Here is a 14,891-nt window from a genome sequence, read left to right as displayed (position 1 = left end):
ATATACTCTGTAGTCTTTCTGATAGGAAGCTGCAGAGATAATTCTAGTGTTAAGTTCACTAGATTTTCTAAAAATGCCAATTTCTTAAAAATAAATAATAAAATCCTGTATACCTTCCACCCATAACAATTCTGAAACCATGCATTACTATATCCATGTTTAATAGATGAAAATATTACTATCCATGTTTAATAGACAAAATTATTATTATTTGTGTTTAATAGACGAAAAAACTAAGACCACTTAGCCAGCAAGAGGCAAACTAAGACAGGAACTATAGGTTTTAACATTTATTATAAGGACCATCATTTTCTCAACCTGAAATTCAAAACAAATGATCCTTTTATGGAATAAAATATTCAAATTCAGATTGCTCCAGGACTCACCTCAGATGCTGCCTGGATTACCCTAATACTTACAGCTGAAATCAGAAACAAATTTCTGAAAGAAGAGGGAATACTTTGTTTTTAAACAAAGTCCCTCCTTTGGATTTAATGCATCAACTCTTTATTAAAAAAAAAAAAAAAAAAGACCTAGAATCAGGCCAATGTGAGATTTAGCAACCTCTTCCACTTATTAGCCATGGAACCCTGGATGATTCTTAATCCTAGTAAATTTCAATATCTTTATCTGGATAACAGGAAAGCAATACCTACTTCTAAAGTTATGTGAAATTCCAGGCACCAAGAAGGCAGTCAGTAAGTGATGACTCCTCTAATGACCACACCATGGTACTGACCATTTGTACTGAAGGGGAAGTATATGGACTGCTTGTTTCTTCCTGGTTCTTCTAGCTTCTGCGTAACCCCTGTTCTGCATCTGTTCATTGGGATACAACCAGTCTTCATCCAACTTCAGCAGGGGAATGAAGATAACAAAAGAGCTGGCAGAGATATTATGCAAACACCAAATATTATTAAAACATTAATGAACTCTGGCAATTTCCCTGAATTTTGATAAATGGCGTTTATTATGCACTGCCTCTCCCACAATCTGGGCTCTCAAATATTAACTAGATAATAACAGCAATCATTCTCCAAAAAGACCAAGGTGTAGAGAAATAAAAAGCGAATCTAGATGACTCCCACAAACACCTACTTCCAAAGGAATCAGAATCTCCGGACAGAGAATATTAGGACAGACCACAAAGCCACTGTGTGCCCAGTAGTGGGCTCAGACCTATTCCATAGCATATGCAGACCTCCACTTTGGTAGGGCAGTGGAGTTTCCTGGTACTGACAGGTCACTGTTTATGACAACAGTCTATATCACCACTTTGCTCTTCTGCATAAAGTTAGCTCCAATCTAGATAAAACAAAAAGGATCTTGGAAGCTGGGGGTGCTTATTCCAGGCTAAAAGTCTCAAACAGAGAGTGGCTGCTCCTGCCAATAGCCTAAAAAGAGAGGTAGTGTTATCCACAGTTCCATTAAAGAGGTTTGCACCAAATTCCCCTGTCATTTCATTCTGTGTGAGGGGATAATGTTTTTAAGCTGCTGACAATCCTCAGGTGCTGCTCCAACAGAGGCAGAACAAAGCCAGGAGGACGCAACCCCACATCTCCCCTCACCCCAACTCACAGAAATAAGGGCCTGGTCCCACCCCCGTAACACCTTAACAAGCTGAGGGTTATTAAGACACCTCATTCGCATATTCATTAAAGACTCTGAGCTGTGGCAAGTGAAACAAAGTGCACAAAAAGAGATTTTGTTTTTTTAAGCCCAGCGAAAATCCGCTTTAGAAAAAGTAAATCCACAAAGGGACCCTTGCTGTCGCCAAACCTTCACTTGTCTAGAGCAGCCAGCACCTCATTAAAGGAAAGCAAGCAACACACAAATGAATGCAGCACCGCACACAGGCAGGCTCATTTCGCCATCTGCTTTCTAGTGTCCAGAGGGGTAAGAGGCTTAAATGATATTCTCCTGAATTTTTCTCTCCTGCAGGTGGAAACATCAGATTCCCAGGGGGCGAAAAAGACCGCTCTTGCAAGATCAAGTGGGTAAAAAGGAATAAAAGGGAATTTCGTTTACCTGTCAACACACTCATGACATTCAACACAAAATGAATTAAGCAATAATTCATTTGCCATTCATATCTGGGTAAATTTGTGAAATCAGTGTATCAGCTGTGGGGTTAACACATAAGTTCCTAATGAGCTGGGCGTTTAAACTTAACCCCTTCCCATAGCCTCCCCTTTTCTGCTCCTTGAGTATCCCTGACTGATGGTGACCAAGCACCTTTTCCTAGTGAATGACCTAGAGCAGGAGACATCGGAATTGATTTGGGGGCTGTAAAAACACAACGGGCAATTTCCATTAGACACGCTGAAGAGAGAGGCAATGATTAAACAACTTAAATAACTGCCCTGAGCATTCTCTGTGTATCCTCACCCTTCTGACAAGCACCGTGCTGGTTTTCAGATCTGAAAGCTTTGTAAGCTTGTAAAGTTTCCCTCTGGAATCCCATCCCACCAGAAGATTAGGGAGTAATTTAAACACACGCACACACATATACACACCCCACATTTATCTAAATACTAGCTGAATCGTCGAATATCTCAACAGAGTGCTTTCCAACCTCATACACAATCTAGGAACACTTGGGGAGAATGGAGCAAAAGGTAAAATCCAGCCCCAAGTTTTAATGTGCTTCATACAACTTCCCAAAACGTTACTACCCTCCGAGGCCACACTTTCAACTTGTATTACCCACTTCTTGGGCTGTGGGGAGGACGCAAACCGAGACGGAAGGTACACTCTGATAGAACTAGCAACGAGAGGAGGCAGCCGGATGAAATCCAATAGATGGCAGGACGAAGGGAAAAACTCAAGTCTTGCTCTGCAGTCAAAGACCTTTTCAATGAAATTTTCCACTACCTGGTAAATTGCCCAAGAATGTGTTTGTCTAGCTCACAGAGACACGAGGCAGGCAGCGCTACACTGGAGTCCCAGTTCGGTGGAGTGTTAACCCCCAGGCCACGTACTGCATAGCAGCCAGAGTTGCCTCGGTGAGCCGCAAGCTACGTGGGAGGCTCCCACCAGCGGGCTCTCACAGCAATACCCCGAACTACAGGATACTAGGGGGTTATTCGATCGCCCTGCCCGGCTCAATTATTTTCCTATACACAACATTCAACAATCTGTTAAGGACCTGTAGGTGCCAGGCTGGGGGATGGGAGAGGCAGCTTTATTCTAATCCAAACGTCGCCGAGGTTCGAAACCCAGGACACCTCTCTCGGCCAGCGAACAGACAGAAAACAAAGAGCAAGGGGCTGGCGATCCTCGGGGTCAGAGGTCTAAGCGCGGTCATTTTCGAGCTGGGAATTAGGAATTCCAAGCTTAGCAAGAACCCTGGAGAAGCACCGGAAATGCTTCCAACCGCTTCAATGGGAAATCTATTTGCAAATCAAAGTTGCAGGAACTCCGGGCGCCCAGCCTACTCGAGCGGGTTACTAGGGAACACCCAACAAGTTTGGCCACCGGGGGCTCGGCGTGACAGCGCCGCGCCGCAAGACTGCTCGCAACTTGTCGCTCGGGAGCCGAGCCAGAGCCCCAAGCTGTCTCCGCTCCCCGAGCTCCAGAGAGGACCTGAGACTCGGCGCAGGGAAGGAGCACGTCCGTGCCTCCGGAGACAAATCCCTTCATTGAAGGCGCCGCGGGTTCTCATCTGGACCGCACGGCTTCCAGAGGTTTCCCCTCAACAGTGAGCCGTTTCACCACCAACGCTTCACCTGCCTACCACCCCCAGTCGGCGAGAAATTAACAAAAGAGTCAGTAGTCGGGGGCGGTGCGGAAAAGGGACCCGGGGCAAAGTATAGTTAGGAGGGAAGGGAAGGCGGCTCAGGTTGCGGCGGAGAAAGAATGGAAAAGGCAGAACTGAGATGGGTTATACCCCAGGCACCTGGCTCCGGGAAGAAAATAAGGAAAGAGCGCACGAGAAGGGGGAATGGGTTCTTTACCCTGTTTCCCATCACTCTCTCACACACACACCCCTCTCTTTTTCCTCCTTACCCAGCATGGAAAAGATGAAATCCTTAGCTGTGTGAATCTCCAGTGCTCTCTGGTCGTCATATTCCCGCTGGTCGTGCTTCGTAAATTCTTGGATGAGTCTGTTCAATTCCTCCACCCGAGCTCCCGACCTGAAATCCAGCTCCGGGAACGCAGGCTTGTTGTTACAGCCCAGGGAGGCTGCCTTGCTGGCGGTGGGAGCCGCCATCTTCATACAAAACGCGCCGAGTAGCAGCTCCGCGGCGGCGGCAGCACCCACCCCCGCCCCCCCACCCAGCCCCCCTGGGCCTCCTCCCCTCGTCGGCTCCTTGGCTGTGACCCCGGCCCGTGGGCGGGCTGGCGGGCCGGCGTCTAGGCGGGCGGTCCCGGCTGGGTGCGCTCCGGGCGTACGGGCTTCAGGAGGATCTGGACTGCAGCGAGAGTGCGTGTGTGGCCCCGACACCCTTTCCTGCGGCCCCAAGCCGGCCAAGATGCAGTAGGTCCCTGCCCTCCCCTGGCCCTCGCTGGCCCCGACTATAGCGGTTGTGGAGCCAACCTAAGCCTCCCCCGGGCGAGGAAAGTGAAGTGGAAACAATGTGAAATTCACCAGCTCTGAAATCAACAAGCTGCCGGCTCCGGTGTTACGGAGCCAGCGCCAGCGTCCCCCATTTAAAGGGACAGCGCACCCAGTGGAAAGAAAAATAAATAAATGACAGAGGTCTGCGCTCCATACCACTTGCCAATCTGTAGTCGGGCAGACGTGAGAGATGTAGATGTATTCTTTCTTTGCCTCCACTCCCTTAGGGGGCAGGGATTGCCAAGCGCCTTCAAGGAGAAAGAAGCCTTCCTCTGTCTGATTTTAAGGGCGGTGTCCTGGGCGAGGGCATCCCTATGCAAGGTTTCCGTCTCAAGAATTCCAGCGCCTTTTGATGGTGAAGGAGCCCGCCTTAAGGAATGTAAAAACCAACCTTCTGCCCTCTTCTGCACAGACTGCCAAAAATATTAGGATTAAACGTATAAAAAAGAGTGTCCTCCCTGTCCCGTACAGACATTCCCATTAGCCACTATAGTATTCCTACTTTTGCCCTAGGTAATCAAATTTTCCTGGATAACATCTTATTAAACTTAATATAGTGTCTTAATGATGTTCAGCCCGTTCCAATATTAAGATAGGAAAACCGAAGTGTAGGCGTGAGGAAGGGGAACATAATTAATTGCCCCACGTTCCAGTGAATGTTCAATGACGTGGTGAAAATTCTCAAACAGATAAAATTTGAGCTTCTACTATTTGCCAGGCAGAGTGCTAGAATCTCCGTGGACAGTGATAAGACAAAAGACAAGATTCCTGAGATGGAGTCATACTCAACAAGGCAGATTCTACCTAAGTCCAAGGTCCTTCAGATGTTTTTACCGTTTATGAGCTTTTTGACTCGGACAATTAGGAGGCCTCCTACTCGTTGTTGTTCAGTTGCTAAGCGGTGTCCAACTCTGCGATCTTAGAAAAGGGTTATCTTCCTTGCTAGTTCTCCAAAATCCAACTTGTCTCTATCCCATAGGCTGGATATAAGAGCTTTTTCTTACCTGGGTTCTCATAGCCAAGAATACAAACTCTTCTGTTAATTCAGGCTCTGTCTTTTCCTATAAAATAGAGGTGATAATTCCTATCTCATAGGTTGTTTTGAAGATTACATGAAATAAAGTGGGCCAAGCACTTAGTGAAATACCTGACACAATAAGTGCTTAATTAAATGTTAGCTACTACAATCCCTGGGTCTGGAAGATCCCCTGGAGAAGGAAATGGCAACCCACTCCAGTATTTTTGTCTGGGAAACCCCATGGACAGAGGAGCCTGGCCAGGGCTACAGTCCATGGGATTGCAAAAGAGTCAGACACAACTTTTAGCAACCAAAACAAGGACAACAACAAACCATGGAGGAGAAGGGTAAAAAAGTTTTTGTTAAGTGAATTGGTAATTTCTTTTTTTCTTTACAAATTAAATGACTGAGTCAATTCCTTCTATGCTTTTTTCTGTAAGCTTTCCCTAAGACCCTCCCCCAAGCTGGTGGCAACATCTTTCTCCTTAGAACCTCCACTGCACCCTTTCAGAAACTTTCATATGCCGCTGATGAATTTTGACCTACTTTTATCATTGTTAATGCAAGTTTCAAACTATGAACTTCCCTAGGATGACTGCATCTTACTCATCTTCAGATTGGTCCCTGCACAAAGGTCCTCAGTGTTTATTGCATCAGGTGTTGAATGAAGAACTTTGGCATAACCAGTTAATTTCTTTTTGGGTTTTCTTCTCTTTGAAACAAGCTTTCTCACCCAGCTAATATTAAAGAGGGAATATACATGCCCAGCTGAATGCTGGTGCGCTGATGAGGGAGTTACTTAAAACCCTGGCTTTTGCAGGTCTGCTGTGCTGCCCTGATTTCTCACCTGTGAGAGTATTGCCATTATTTGTGCAGTGGAATAAACTATGTAAGCGGTTGGAACCACGATACAAATCGATCCACTCCCATCTGTCAGTTCTTCTCTCAGGATCAATGATAGCCATCAGTAAGACAGCTGGTTGAGGCACAATCATTTCATGGATCAGAATGATACTAGTTCACCCATTCAAGCAACAACCTCCAACCTAATAGAGTTTGAAAGAATTCAGGCAAAAATTTAAAACACTCTTTCTTTGTTAATTTCCCAAAGTGTGAATGATCCAATGCTCCTCCTTGTGATACTTACAGTCATAGAGATAAAACAGGTAGTAGGAATTATGCCTTGTGACTCAGCCATGAGTCTTGGATGTTTTGAATAAGGAAATCAACAAATGGTCTCTCTGTTCTTCAACACTATCTGCTCACTTTCCATCAGCCAGATCAGAATTCTATGAGTTATTGACCTTCAGTGAGTCTGTGTATTCGAATAATGTCCTGAACAGTTAACTAAATACCTTTTAAATGCTCTTATACAGCTACAATATGATGATACAAATATCCTTTGTCCAACTGGCAAAACAGGGAGAGGATCAGATCATAATTGCCTGAACTGGTCTTTTGGGAAACTTAAACCTCTGAGTTCCTGTAGACTGAGCTCCTCAAGGTAAGTGCTGTCTCTTTACCTTCCTAAACACCACATTTAATACGTTTCTTGGCTCACCTTATGACTTTAATTAATGTGTTTAATGAATGAACCGGAGAAGGCAATGGCACCCCACTCCAGCACTCTTGCCTGGAAAATCTCACGGACGGAGGAGCCTGGTGGGCCACAGTCCATGGGGTTGCTAAGAGTTGGACACGACTGAGTGACTTCACTTTCACTTTTCACTTTCATGCATTGGAGAAGGAAATGACAACCCACTCCAGTGTTCTTGCCTGGAGAATCCCAGGGACAGGGGAGCCTCGTGGGCTGCCGTCTATGGGGTCGCACAGAGTCGGACACGACTGAAGCGACTTAGCAGCAGCAGTAGCATGAATGAACAAATTAATATCATCTCTCAAAGACCAGGAAGTCAACATTTAGGTGATTTGCATGCTACGATAAAATATCTCAGTGTAAACTATCTATGGGCTTTCCCACTGGTGCAATGGTAAAGAATCCATCTGCCAATGCAGGAGATGCAAGAGACACAGGTTCAATCCCTGGGTCAGGAAGATCCCCTGGAGTAGGAAATGGCGACCCACTACAGTATGCTTGCCTGGAAAATTCCACAGACAGAGGAGCTCGGCGAGCCACAGTCTACAGTGTCGCAGTCAGTCAGACACGCACATACAACAACAACAAAAGCTATCTATGGTTTCCCAACAATCACTTGAGTTATTATAAATGTAGGTATTTCTGCTTCTATTTGTGTAGCCTTTTATTTTTCCCTGTGTGTTATATGGCCTAAGAGAAGGAATGGAAATGGAGAGGAAGGTGAAGAGAAACAGAATAATCATAGAAGATATTTAAGAGTGTCTTGGGAGATCCACTGGTGGCTTAGACGTTAAAGAATCTGCCTGCAATGAAGGAGACTTGGATTTGATGCCTGGGTCAGGAAGATCCCCTGGAAAGGGAAATGGCAGCCCACTCCAGTATTCTTACCTGGGAAACCCCATGGACAGAGGAGCCTGGCAGGCAACAGTTAATGGACTTGCAAAGAGTCAGACAGGACTGAGCACTAACAACAACAACAAAGAGTATCTTAGACTTGTAATAAAAGCGCAGGTTTCTAGAGTGTTTCAGATGACTCAGGAAAGATCAATAGAGACTACCATCTAAATAAGCACTAAGACAGGTCATTCCTTTGGGCTTCCCAGGTGGCTCAGTGGTTAAGAATCTTCCTGCAATGCAGAGATGTAGCCTCAGTCCCTCAGTTGGGAAGATCCCCTGGAGAAGGAAATGGCAACCCACTCTAATATTCTTGCCCAGGAAATCCCGTGGTAGAACTGGAGCCCCTGGAGGGCTACAGTTCATGGGGGGCAAAGAGTCAGACATGATTTAGGGACTAAAAAACAAAAAAACAGGTCATTCCTTTACTTATGTGTGCAGCATCAAACAGATCAAAGAAACTCCCAGTCTTTCCAAACTGCTGTCCCACTTAGAGGCAGCTGCTGCTGCTAAGTCGCTTCAGTCGTGTCCGACTCTGTGCGACCCCATAGACGGTAGCCCACTAGGCTCCCCTGTTGCTGGGATTCTCCAGGCAAGAACACTGGAGTGGGTTGCCATTCTGCTTACTTCTCTGGGGCTTGTTTGTTTTTAAATACAACTCTCAAGTTCTGTGGCAAACTCATAGCCATGAATAACTGGGCTGTATTAAAAACAAAAAGTTCCACATCTACATGATGAATTAATAAGAACTAAGATTCTCTGATCTGGCAGAGTTTCAAGAGCAGCCAAGCCACATGATCTGGCCTTCTTAGGCAGTTGAATATTTAATAAAAGTCTAACCAAGGAAGGTAGCCAGAGCTTCTTATGATTTGTAAACATAGACAGGAAAAAGAGGCAAACACCATAGACATGTGGAATGTTGATGGCAGAAGGTACGTGAGAGATAAATTCCATCCACAACCTTCACTTTGAGATAGAACTGGGACACAGTAAGGGAAAGGACACTTGCCTACATAGCAGAGACAGTGCCGTTCTATTTCTCATACTAACTTCAAATTTTAGTAAATATTTCTTGTTTCCAGACCACCAGAGAGGATGTGGAAAATGCTAGGAAACTGGATTAGAATCATAATAAAAACAAGAGTTGAGTGGCCCTTGGGCAAAATGGACTCATTGATCTTGAAAGTTTAAATCTTGATAAACCAGGGATTGCTGACATTTTGAGTTACTTAGCTACAGTTTGTATTTTTTGTCCTGCCAATAGGTAGCGGTCAGGGCTAGAGCTGAATTTCGAGGTGCATGTGACTTCATCTGGGGCAAGTTGGTAATTTTACCTCTGGCAAGATTAGGCCACTGAATTGTTAGTGAGGTCCCCAGAGCAGGGTGGATAAGTCATGACAGTCTATTTGGTTCTAACAAGGTGACCCCAGGGTGAAGCCCCACCCCTCTGACACAGTTTCACGGGGGCTCCTTTCAGTCTCTCCTTGAATCCTGTGCCCTAAGAGCCCCGGGGGACCTGGGTGGTCTAACTTCCTTTGCAGAAACTGAAGCGAAACAAATCACCCAACTCTGTCCTTTTATTCTCTGCTCCTGCTAAGCTCCAGAAAGCCAAATCTGTACCTGTGGAAAGAAGAAAATGGACTCTAGGATGGGGAATAACAATATCCAATAACAATTATTAACCATTGTCTTCCTTACAATGATGGAGCACTTTCTGGTTCAAAGAACTTTGCACATAAAGCTGTTTATCAGATCCTCACAACCTTCTACAGAATAAAGCGGATTGATCAGGATTGTTATTATTATTCCAATAATAACAAGTGCTGCTCAGAGAGATGGCAATGTTTGTGAGGTCATCTGACTAACAGTCATCCATCAGCTCTCTATTTACATATCTCCTGCAAAGGGCTTTGCCTGAACCTCCTCTGCTCCCTCCCCACCCACCTAAAACCCATATAGGTCATGGAGACTCCTTACAGACTCACAACTTTGAGCCCTAGCACTGCTGTTTCTCACACTTCACTGTAGCTGCCTCATAACTTGTCTGTCTCCCTCACAAAAATGTATGTTCTATGTGGACAGAGACCTTGTCTCTCTTGACTACCAACATGTCTGGCATTTAGTAAGGATTCAATACAAGTCTGATAAATGAAAAAGTAAATGAATGAACCAGGTGGCTGGCTCAGGCCCCAAACTCAGGTCTTTGATTTATGGCCCAGGTTCTTTCCATCAGACCTCCCTAACTCTGTTGTTAGCAACTACTGAGTCTTCAGAAAAACACCGACAATCTGTTTTCGAAAGCTTTACACCTTACCTAGCATTTCATACACAAAATCTGCTCCCAAAGCTTGAGTTGAGTTCCATTATACAAACAAAACCTTTCCTTTCTCTTCTCTGTCTTTTAAGTGCAATTGAATCAATTTTATGACAAAATAACTTACAAAACATTAAGTCTAAATATTCAATACATCCTTTTTAAAAACGCGTTTGTTATGTATTCATTGGTTGCGCTGTGTCTTCGTTGCTGCGTGTGGGCTTTCTCTAGTTGTGGTATGCAGGCCTCTTGTCGCAGTGCCTTGCCTTATTGTGGAGCACAAACTCTAGGGCACACAGGCTTAGTTGCCCTGTGGATGTGGAATCTTCCCAGACCAGGGACTGAACCAGTGTCCCCAGCATTCCAAGGCAGATGCTCCACCACTGGACCACCAGGCAAGCCCAGTATGTCCTTTTTAGGGAAAACTCAGTTTACTTCACCTCTACATATCAGGTAGAAAAAGCAAATTTCTACCCTAGAAATCTTTTTATTTACAAATGCCTTAACCTGATTGACTGTTCTGGGGAAACCATGGGGCCCCTCTTACCAATCCCTGGACACTGCAGCATCCCCATCTAGCCCTTGAACTTGCCACAAGACCAGGCTCTGGGTCCTCTGCACTAATCCATATCCTGTCTCATATGTACCTTGGGTGCTGGGTCAAGTAGTAAGGAGATGTTTTGGGGGGGCAGGTGGGGGGCGGGGGTAGTGGTGCACAATACCTTATCAGTAAAGACTGGAGATGTTCTGTTTGGTTTGCTATGAGCAATTAAATGAATTGCATCACAGGGGAAATTATATTATTTCTGGGTGGCTACAGAGGATGGTGCTGGGAGAGATGAGATGGGTGGCAGGAATATAGGCTTCACCTCAGGGTACAGAAGCATTTTCTATCCACGGGAGCCTCTCTGCACAGAATATGCTGCAGGTAGTAAACTCTCCCCATCACAGTGGTGTTAGAGCCCTGTTACCCTCTGTCAGAGGTACACCAGAAGAGGTTCCACAGAAGTTGATAAGGAGCAGAGGCTTTGACCCCCGAGGTGCCTTTCAGTCCTGGAGAAGCTAAGTCTGTGATTCTTCTTCAGTTACTATAATAACTGAGAACTAGTTTCCTGTAAAAGACCTCCTCAAAACCGAACTGTATTTGCACTCTGAACACAAGGTATTTTATATCCATTTTCACATAAGTTCCCAGGATCAAGGACTGTGTCTTTCTTTCTCCTAACTTAAAATACCTATGGATTTCATTGTTTCTGGCTTGCCTACTGTCCAATCTAGCAGGCAATTTCATTCCACCGCCTACAAAGAAATTCTGTTGGTATAGACACCTGCCACACACATCACACACAAATTCTATATCCAAATTCACATTCAGAGAAACCCTTGGGAGCAAGAAAAGGAAAGGATTTCCTCAAACATATTTGTTTACACATTTATCTTATAATGATAGAGGCTGGCTCTCTGAGCAGGCCTATACAATTGAGCAGGGAATGGTAGTGATGCCTGTTTTGTTTTCTAAAGCTTGTCAAAAAATGATTCGCTCAGCCCTGTCCTGTAACAAGTTTATTTGAAAACCTTGGCTTTTCCCCCCACAACTTTGCCTGGTACTGTACATGAATAGACGGAGTTGTTTCCCCGATCCGAAACCTGGTGTGTTGCGTTGTGGTCCAAAGCTCATTTTAAATTCCAAGCTGTGAAACCTGCAGAGAGGGCATTTGAGAAAAATGCTGACACTCCTTCAGTTCTGACAACATTATCACCCACAGTCATAAATATACTCCTCCATGTCTTCTCAGTCTACTTTTCCTGTTAGTAGTTTCTAAGTAGGAAAAAAAGACCCCCAAACCTCTTAAATAATTCTCTGTGCTTCTACACTGTCTAGTGGAAAAACAAAGAAAAAATAGAAAAAAGGAGGGAAATACAGCAAAGAAAGGAGGAAAGAAGAAACTTCCACAGCCCACTTACTCTAATTTCCCATGATTCATGTCCATTTAAACTACCCTAGGACTGAGTTATGTGCATCTTATTGTGCCTCCGGATTTTTGTTAGGGAGAGGTAGGGGCATATAGATACACATTATGGATAAATAAATTCAGTTAAAAGCAAAGGATCAGAGGCAGGAGAAGGACTTGTATCTGGATTTTGCCATTACTTAGTTCCATGTGCATGCATGCTCAGTCATGTCCGACTCTTTGTAACCACATGGGCTGTAGACCACGAGGCTCCTCTGTCCATGAAATTTTCCAGGTAAGAATACTGGAGTGGGTTGCCATTTCCTGCTCGATGGGATCCTCCAAACCCAGGGACTGAAGTCACATCTCCTGTGTCTCTTGCAATGGCAGGCCAATTCTTTTACCATTGAGCCGCCTGGGAAGCCCAAAGGAAAATCTTCTTCTCTGAAACTCCTTTTCCTCAAATGTAAATGAACAGAATTAAAGTGCCATCCAGGTGTGATGTTCTGAGATTGTGAGTCTGACAGGAAAAGGCAAAGCAGTCTTGAACTGGGTACAGTTTGTATCACATTGCGTTTATTAGTTTATTTTTCCCCAGTCTTTTTCTGCACAGTTGAATACTCCATAGTTGAACATACTAAGACATTTTTTTAGGTTCTTAGCTTTAAAAGAATTAGCCTGCAATCAGGAGACGAGAATCTGTAAGTGCATTAAGACTCCCTCCTTGGTGCATCTTGGCTAATAGCCTTTTACTCTCCGCTGGCAGGGGATGGAGAAAAGCTGCTGTGGAAACTCATTCAGCAGCTTGGCCCTGGGGCATGGATGGATGGCCTCTGTGCTCACAGGAAGCAGCCAGGGCTCAGCAGGTATATTCAGACTCCAGAAATTTTCCCCTTAGGAAGAGAGGGAACAAAGGTACCCAAAGAAATTACCCCAGCAAGTATTTACAAGAGGCTGCAAAACAGTAATAAAATAATTTTCTGGCCCTAAAATTAGAAGCAAAGGTTTGATGTTCTGAAGCCCAGGTGCAGAATGAATGTATATATGGGCCCTTATAGCCGGTTTATAAAACACAAGGAATTGTGGTTTTGACCAAAATGTCTTAAGGAGTCTTTTTATTTCTTTACAACAAAGTTATAAAAGGAGTCTGGTCCCAGAAATCTGAGGCTGAAGTTTTCTTTAAGTACTCTGGAGAAGAGCAAATTTCTAAATCTCAGGTAGTAACTGATGATAGCATGACGAATCATGAAAGGAATAACAATCATCACACAATAAATAATATTCGAATGTATAGAATGACAAAACTGGATGCAAAATTAAGGATATTATGGCCAGGCAGGCAAATCACAGATATTAAGGAAGGGTAGGAGGGAGTTTAGATTTCTGCCAGATCAAAAACTAATCATTTGGATAAAAAAGGTGAAGTGCAAAGAATGCATGTGACTTGCCTACGGGAACACAATGAATGGCAGGTCTGGAGTTTTTTCCTGCCATATATATCAGTACAAGAGCCAAAGTACATAAGGGCAAGTTTAAGCCTGCTACATAGCCAAAAGTGGTATTTTCTCTAAAACTATTTTTTATTCGTTCATTCTTTCAGCAAATATTTCTCGAACTTTTATTATGTGTCAGGCATTGTTCTAGGAAATACAGCAGAAATACAGAATACCAGAAATACAGCAGTGAAGAAAGCCAAAATTTGTGTCCCCTTGGAGCTTATAGTTCATGTAAGTCTGTTCCATTTTTTTTCCCAGGTTGAGTAGAAAATTTTATTTGGAGGATAATTGTCTATACAGATATTGATGAGATTCTTGTTCTAAGTCACTTAATTTAAATGATAAACTGTATATATTGTGCTACAAGAAACCTCTCCATCTATATTAGCCAGGGCTTTCTAGAGAAACAGAACCAATATGTACATAAGAGATTTATTTCAATTGGCTTATATGATTGTGAGGGCTGACAAACCCCAAATCTGTAGAGCAGGCAAGTCTTAAGTCTATAGGGCAGGCTGGAAGCTCAAGCAAAAGTTGATCCTGCAGTCTTGAGGCAAAATTTCTTCTAGAAAATATCATTTTTATTCTTTAGACCATTCAGCTAATTCAAGAAAGCCCACCTGTATTATTGAGTGTAATCTCCTTTATTTAAATTCAGTTGATTATAAACATTAACCATTTTTACAAAACACTTTCTGAGCAATAGCTATAAGTGTTTGATAAAAACTAGGTACTATGGCCCAGCCAACTTGACACATAACACTAACCATCACAAACCTTCTCTATAAATTTATTAAGTGCTTATTACATGCCAAGTTCTAGGTAAATCATGCACAACCCCTGTTCTCTGAAGGAAAGGTGTAAGTCATTTACTTCAAAAAATACATAAAAGTATGAAGCTCTGTAAATCCACAATAGAGATGTAAAGAGCAAGAGATGCAAACAACGAGTAAAGATCAACCCCAACTTTCCCAAAGGAAAAAGAAACAGTGCTTTTAAGTAAAGAAATCAGGAAAAGCTGAAAACACAAATGACAGTTGACCTTGTCCTTGGAGAATG

At 43.8% G+C, this 14,891-nt stretch overlaps 1 protein-coding gene and 1 long non-coding RNA gene across 4 annotated transcripts in view; one reads left to right on the top strand and one right to left on the bottom strand.

Moving 5' to 3' along the window:
• The window catches only part of MB21D2 (Mab-21 domain containing 2), a 122,771-nt gene extending 118,552 nt beyond the window's left edge, over positions 1 to 4,219 (bottom strand). Inside the window, exons 1-2 of one of the 3 annotated variants that reach the window (XM_070789921.1) lie at positions 4,009 to 4,128; positions 740 to 883 (exon numbers count right to left, since the gene is read on the bottom strand). In XM_070789921.1, coding sequence (XP_070646022.1) covers positions 740 to 848 — 109 coding nt within the window. In that variant the 5' untranslated portion in view covers positions 849 to 883; positions 4,009 to 4,128. Of the gene's footprint in view, positions 1 to 656; positions 3,372 to 4,008 lie in introns of those variants that run through there. The other 2 variants (XM_019958070.2, XM_070789927.1) reach the window with 2 other exon arrangements.
• Positions 3,633 to 14,109, top strand: LOC139183183 (uncharacterized). The gene is made up of 4 exons (XR_011566717.1): positions 3,633 to 3,767; positions 4,013 to 7,083; positions 13,103 to 13,202; positions 13,969 to 14,109. It is a non-coding gene; the product is annotated as an uncharacterized lncRNA (long non-coding RNA).
• Positions 14,110 to 14,891: the final 782 nt, after the last annotated feature.

This window comes from Bos indicus, chromosome 1 (assembly GCF_029378745.1).
Source record: "Bos indicus isolate NIAB-ARS_2022 breed Sahiwal x Tharparkar chromosome 1, NIAB-ARS_B.indTharparkar_mat_pri_1.0, whole genome shotgun sequence".
Classification (NCBI taxonomy): Eukaryota; Metazoa; Chordata; class Mammalia; order Artiodactyla; family Bovidae; genus Bos; species Bos indicus.
Note: the sequence above shows the minus strand (reverse complement) of the source record. Positions and strands in the feature narration are given on the sequence as shown.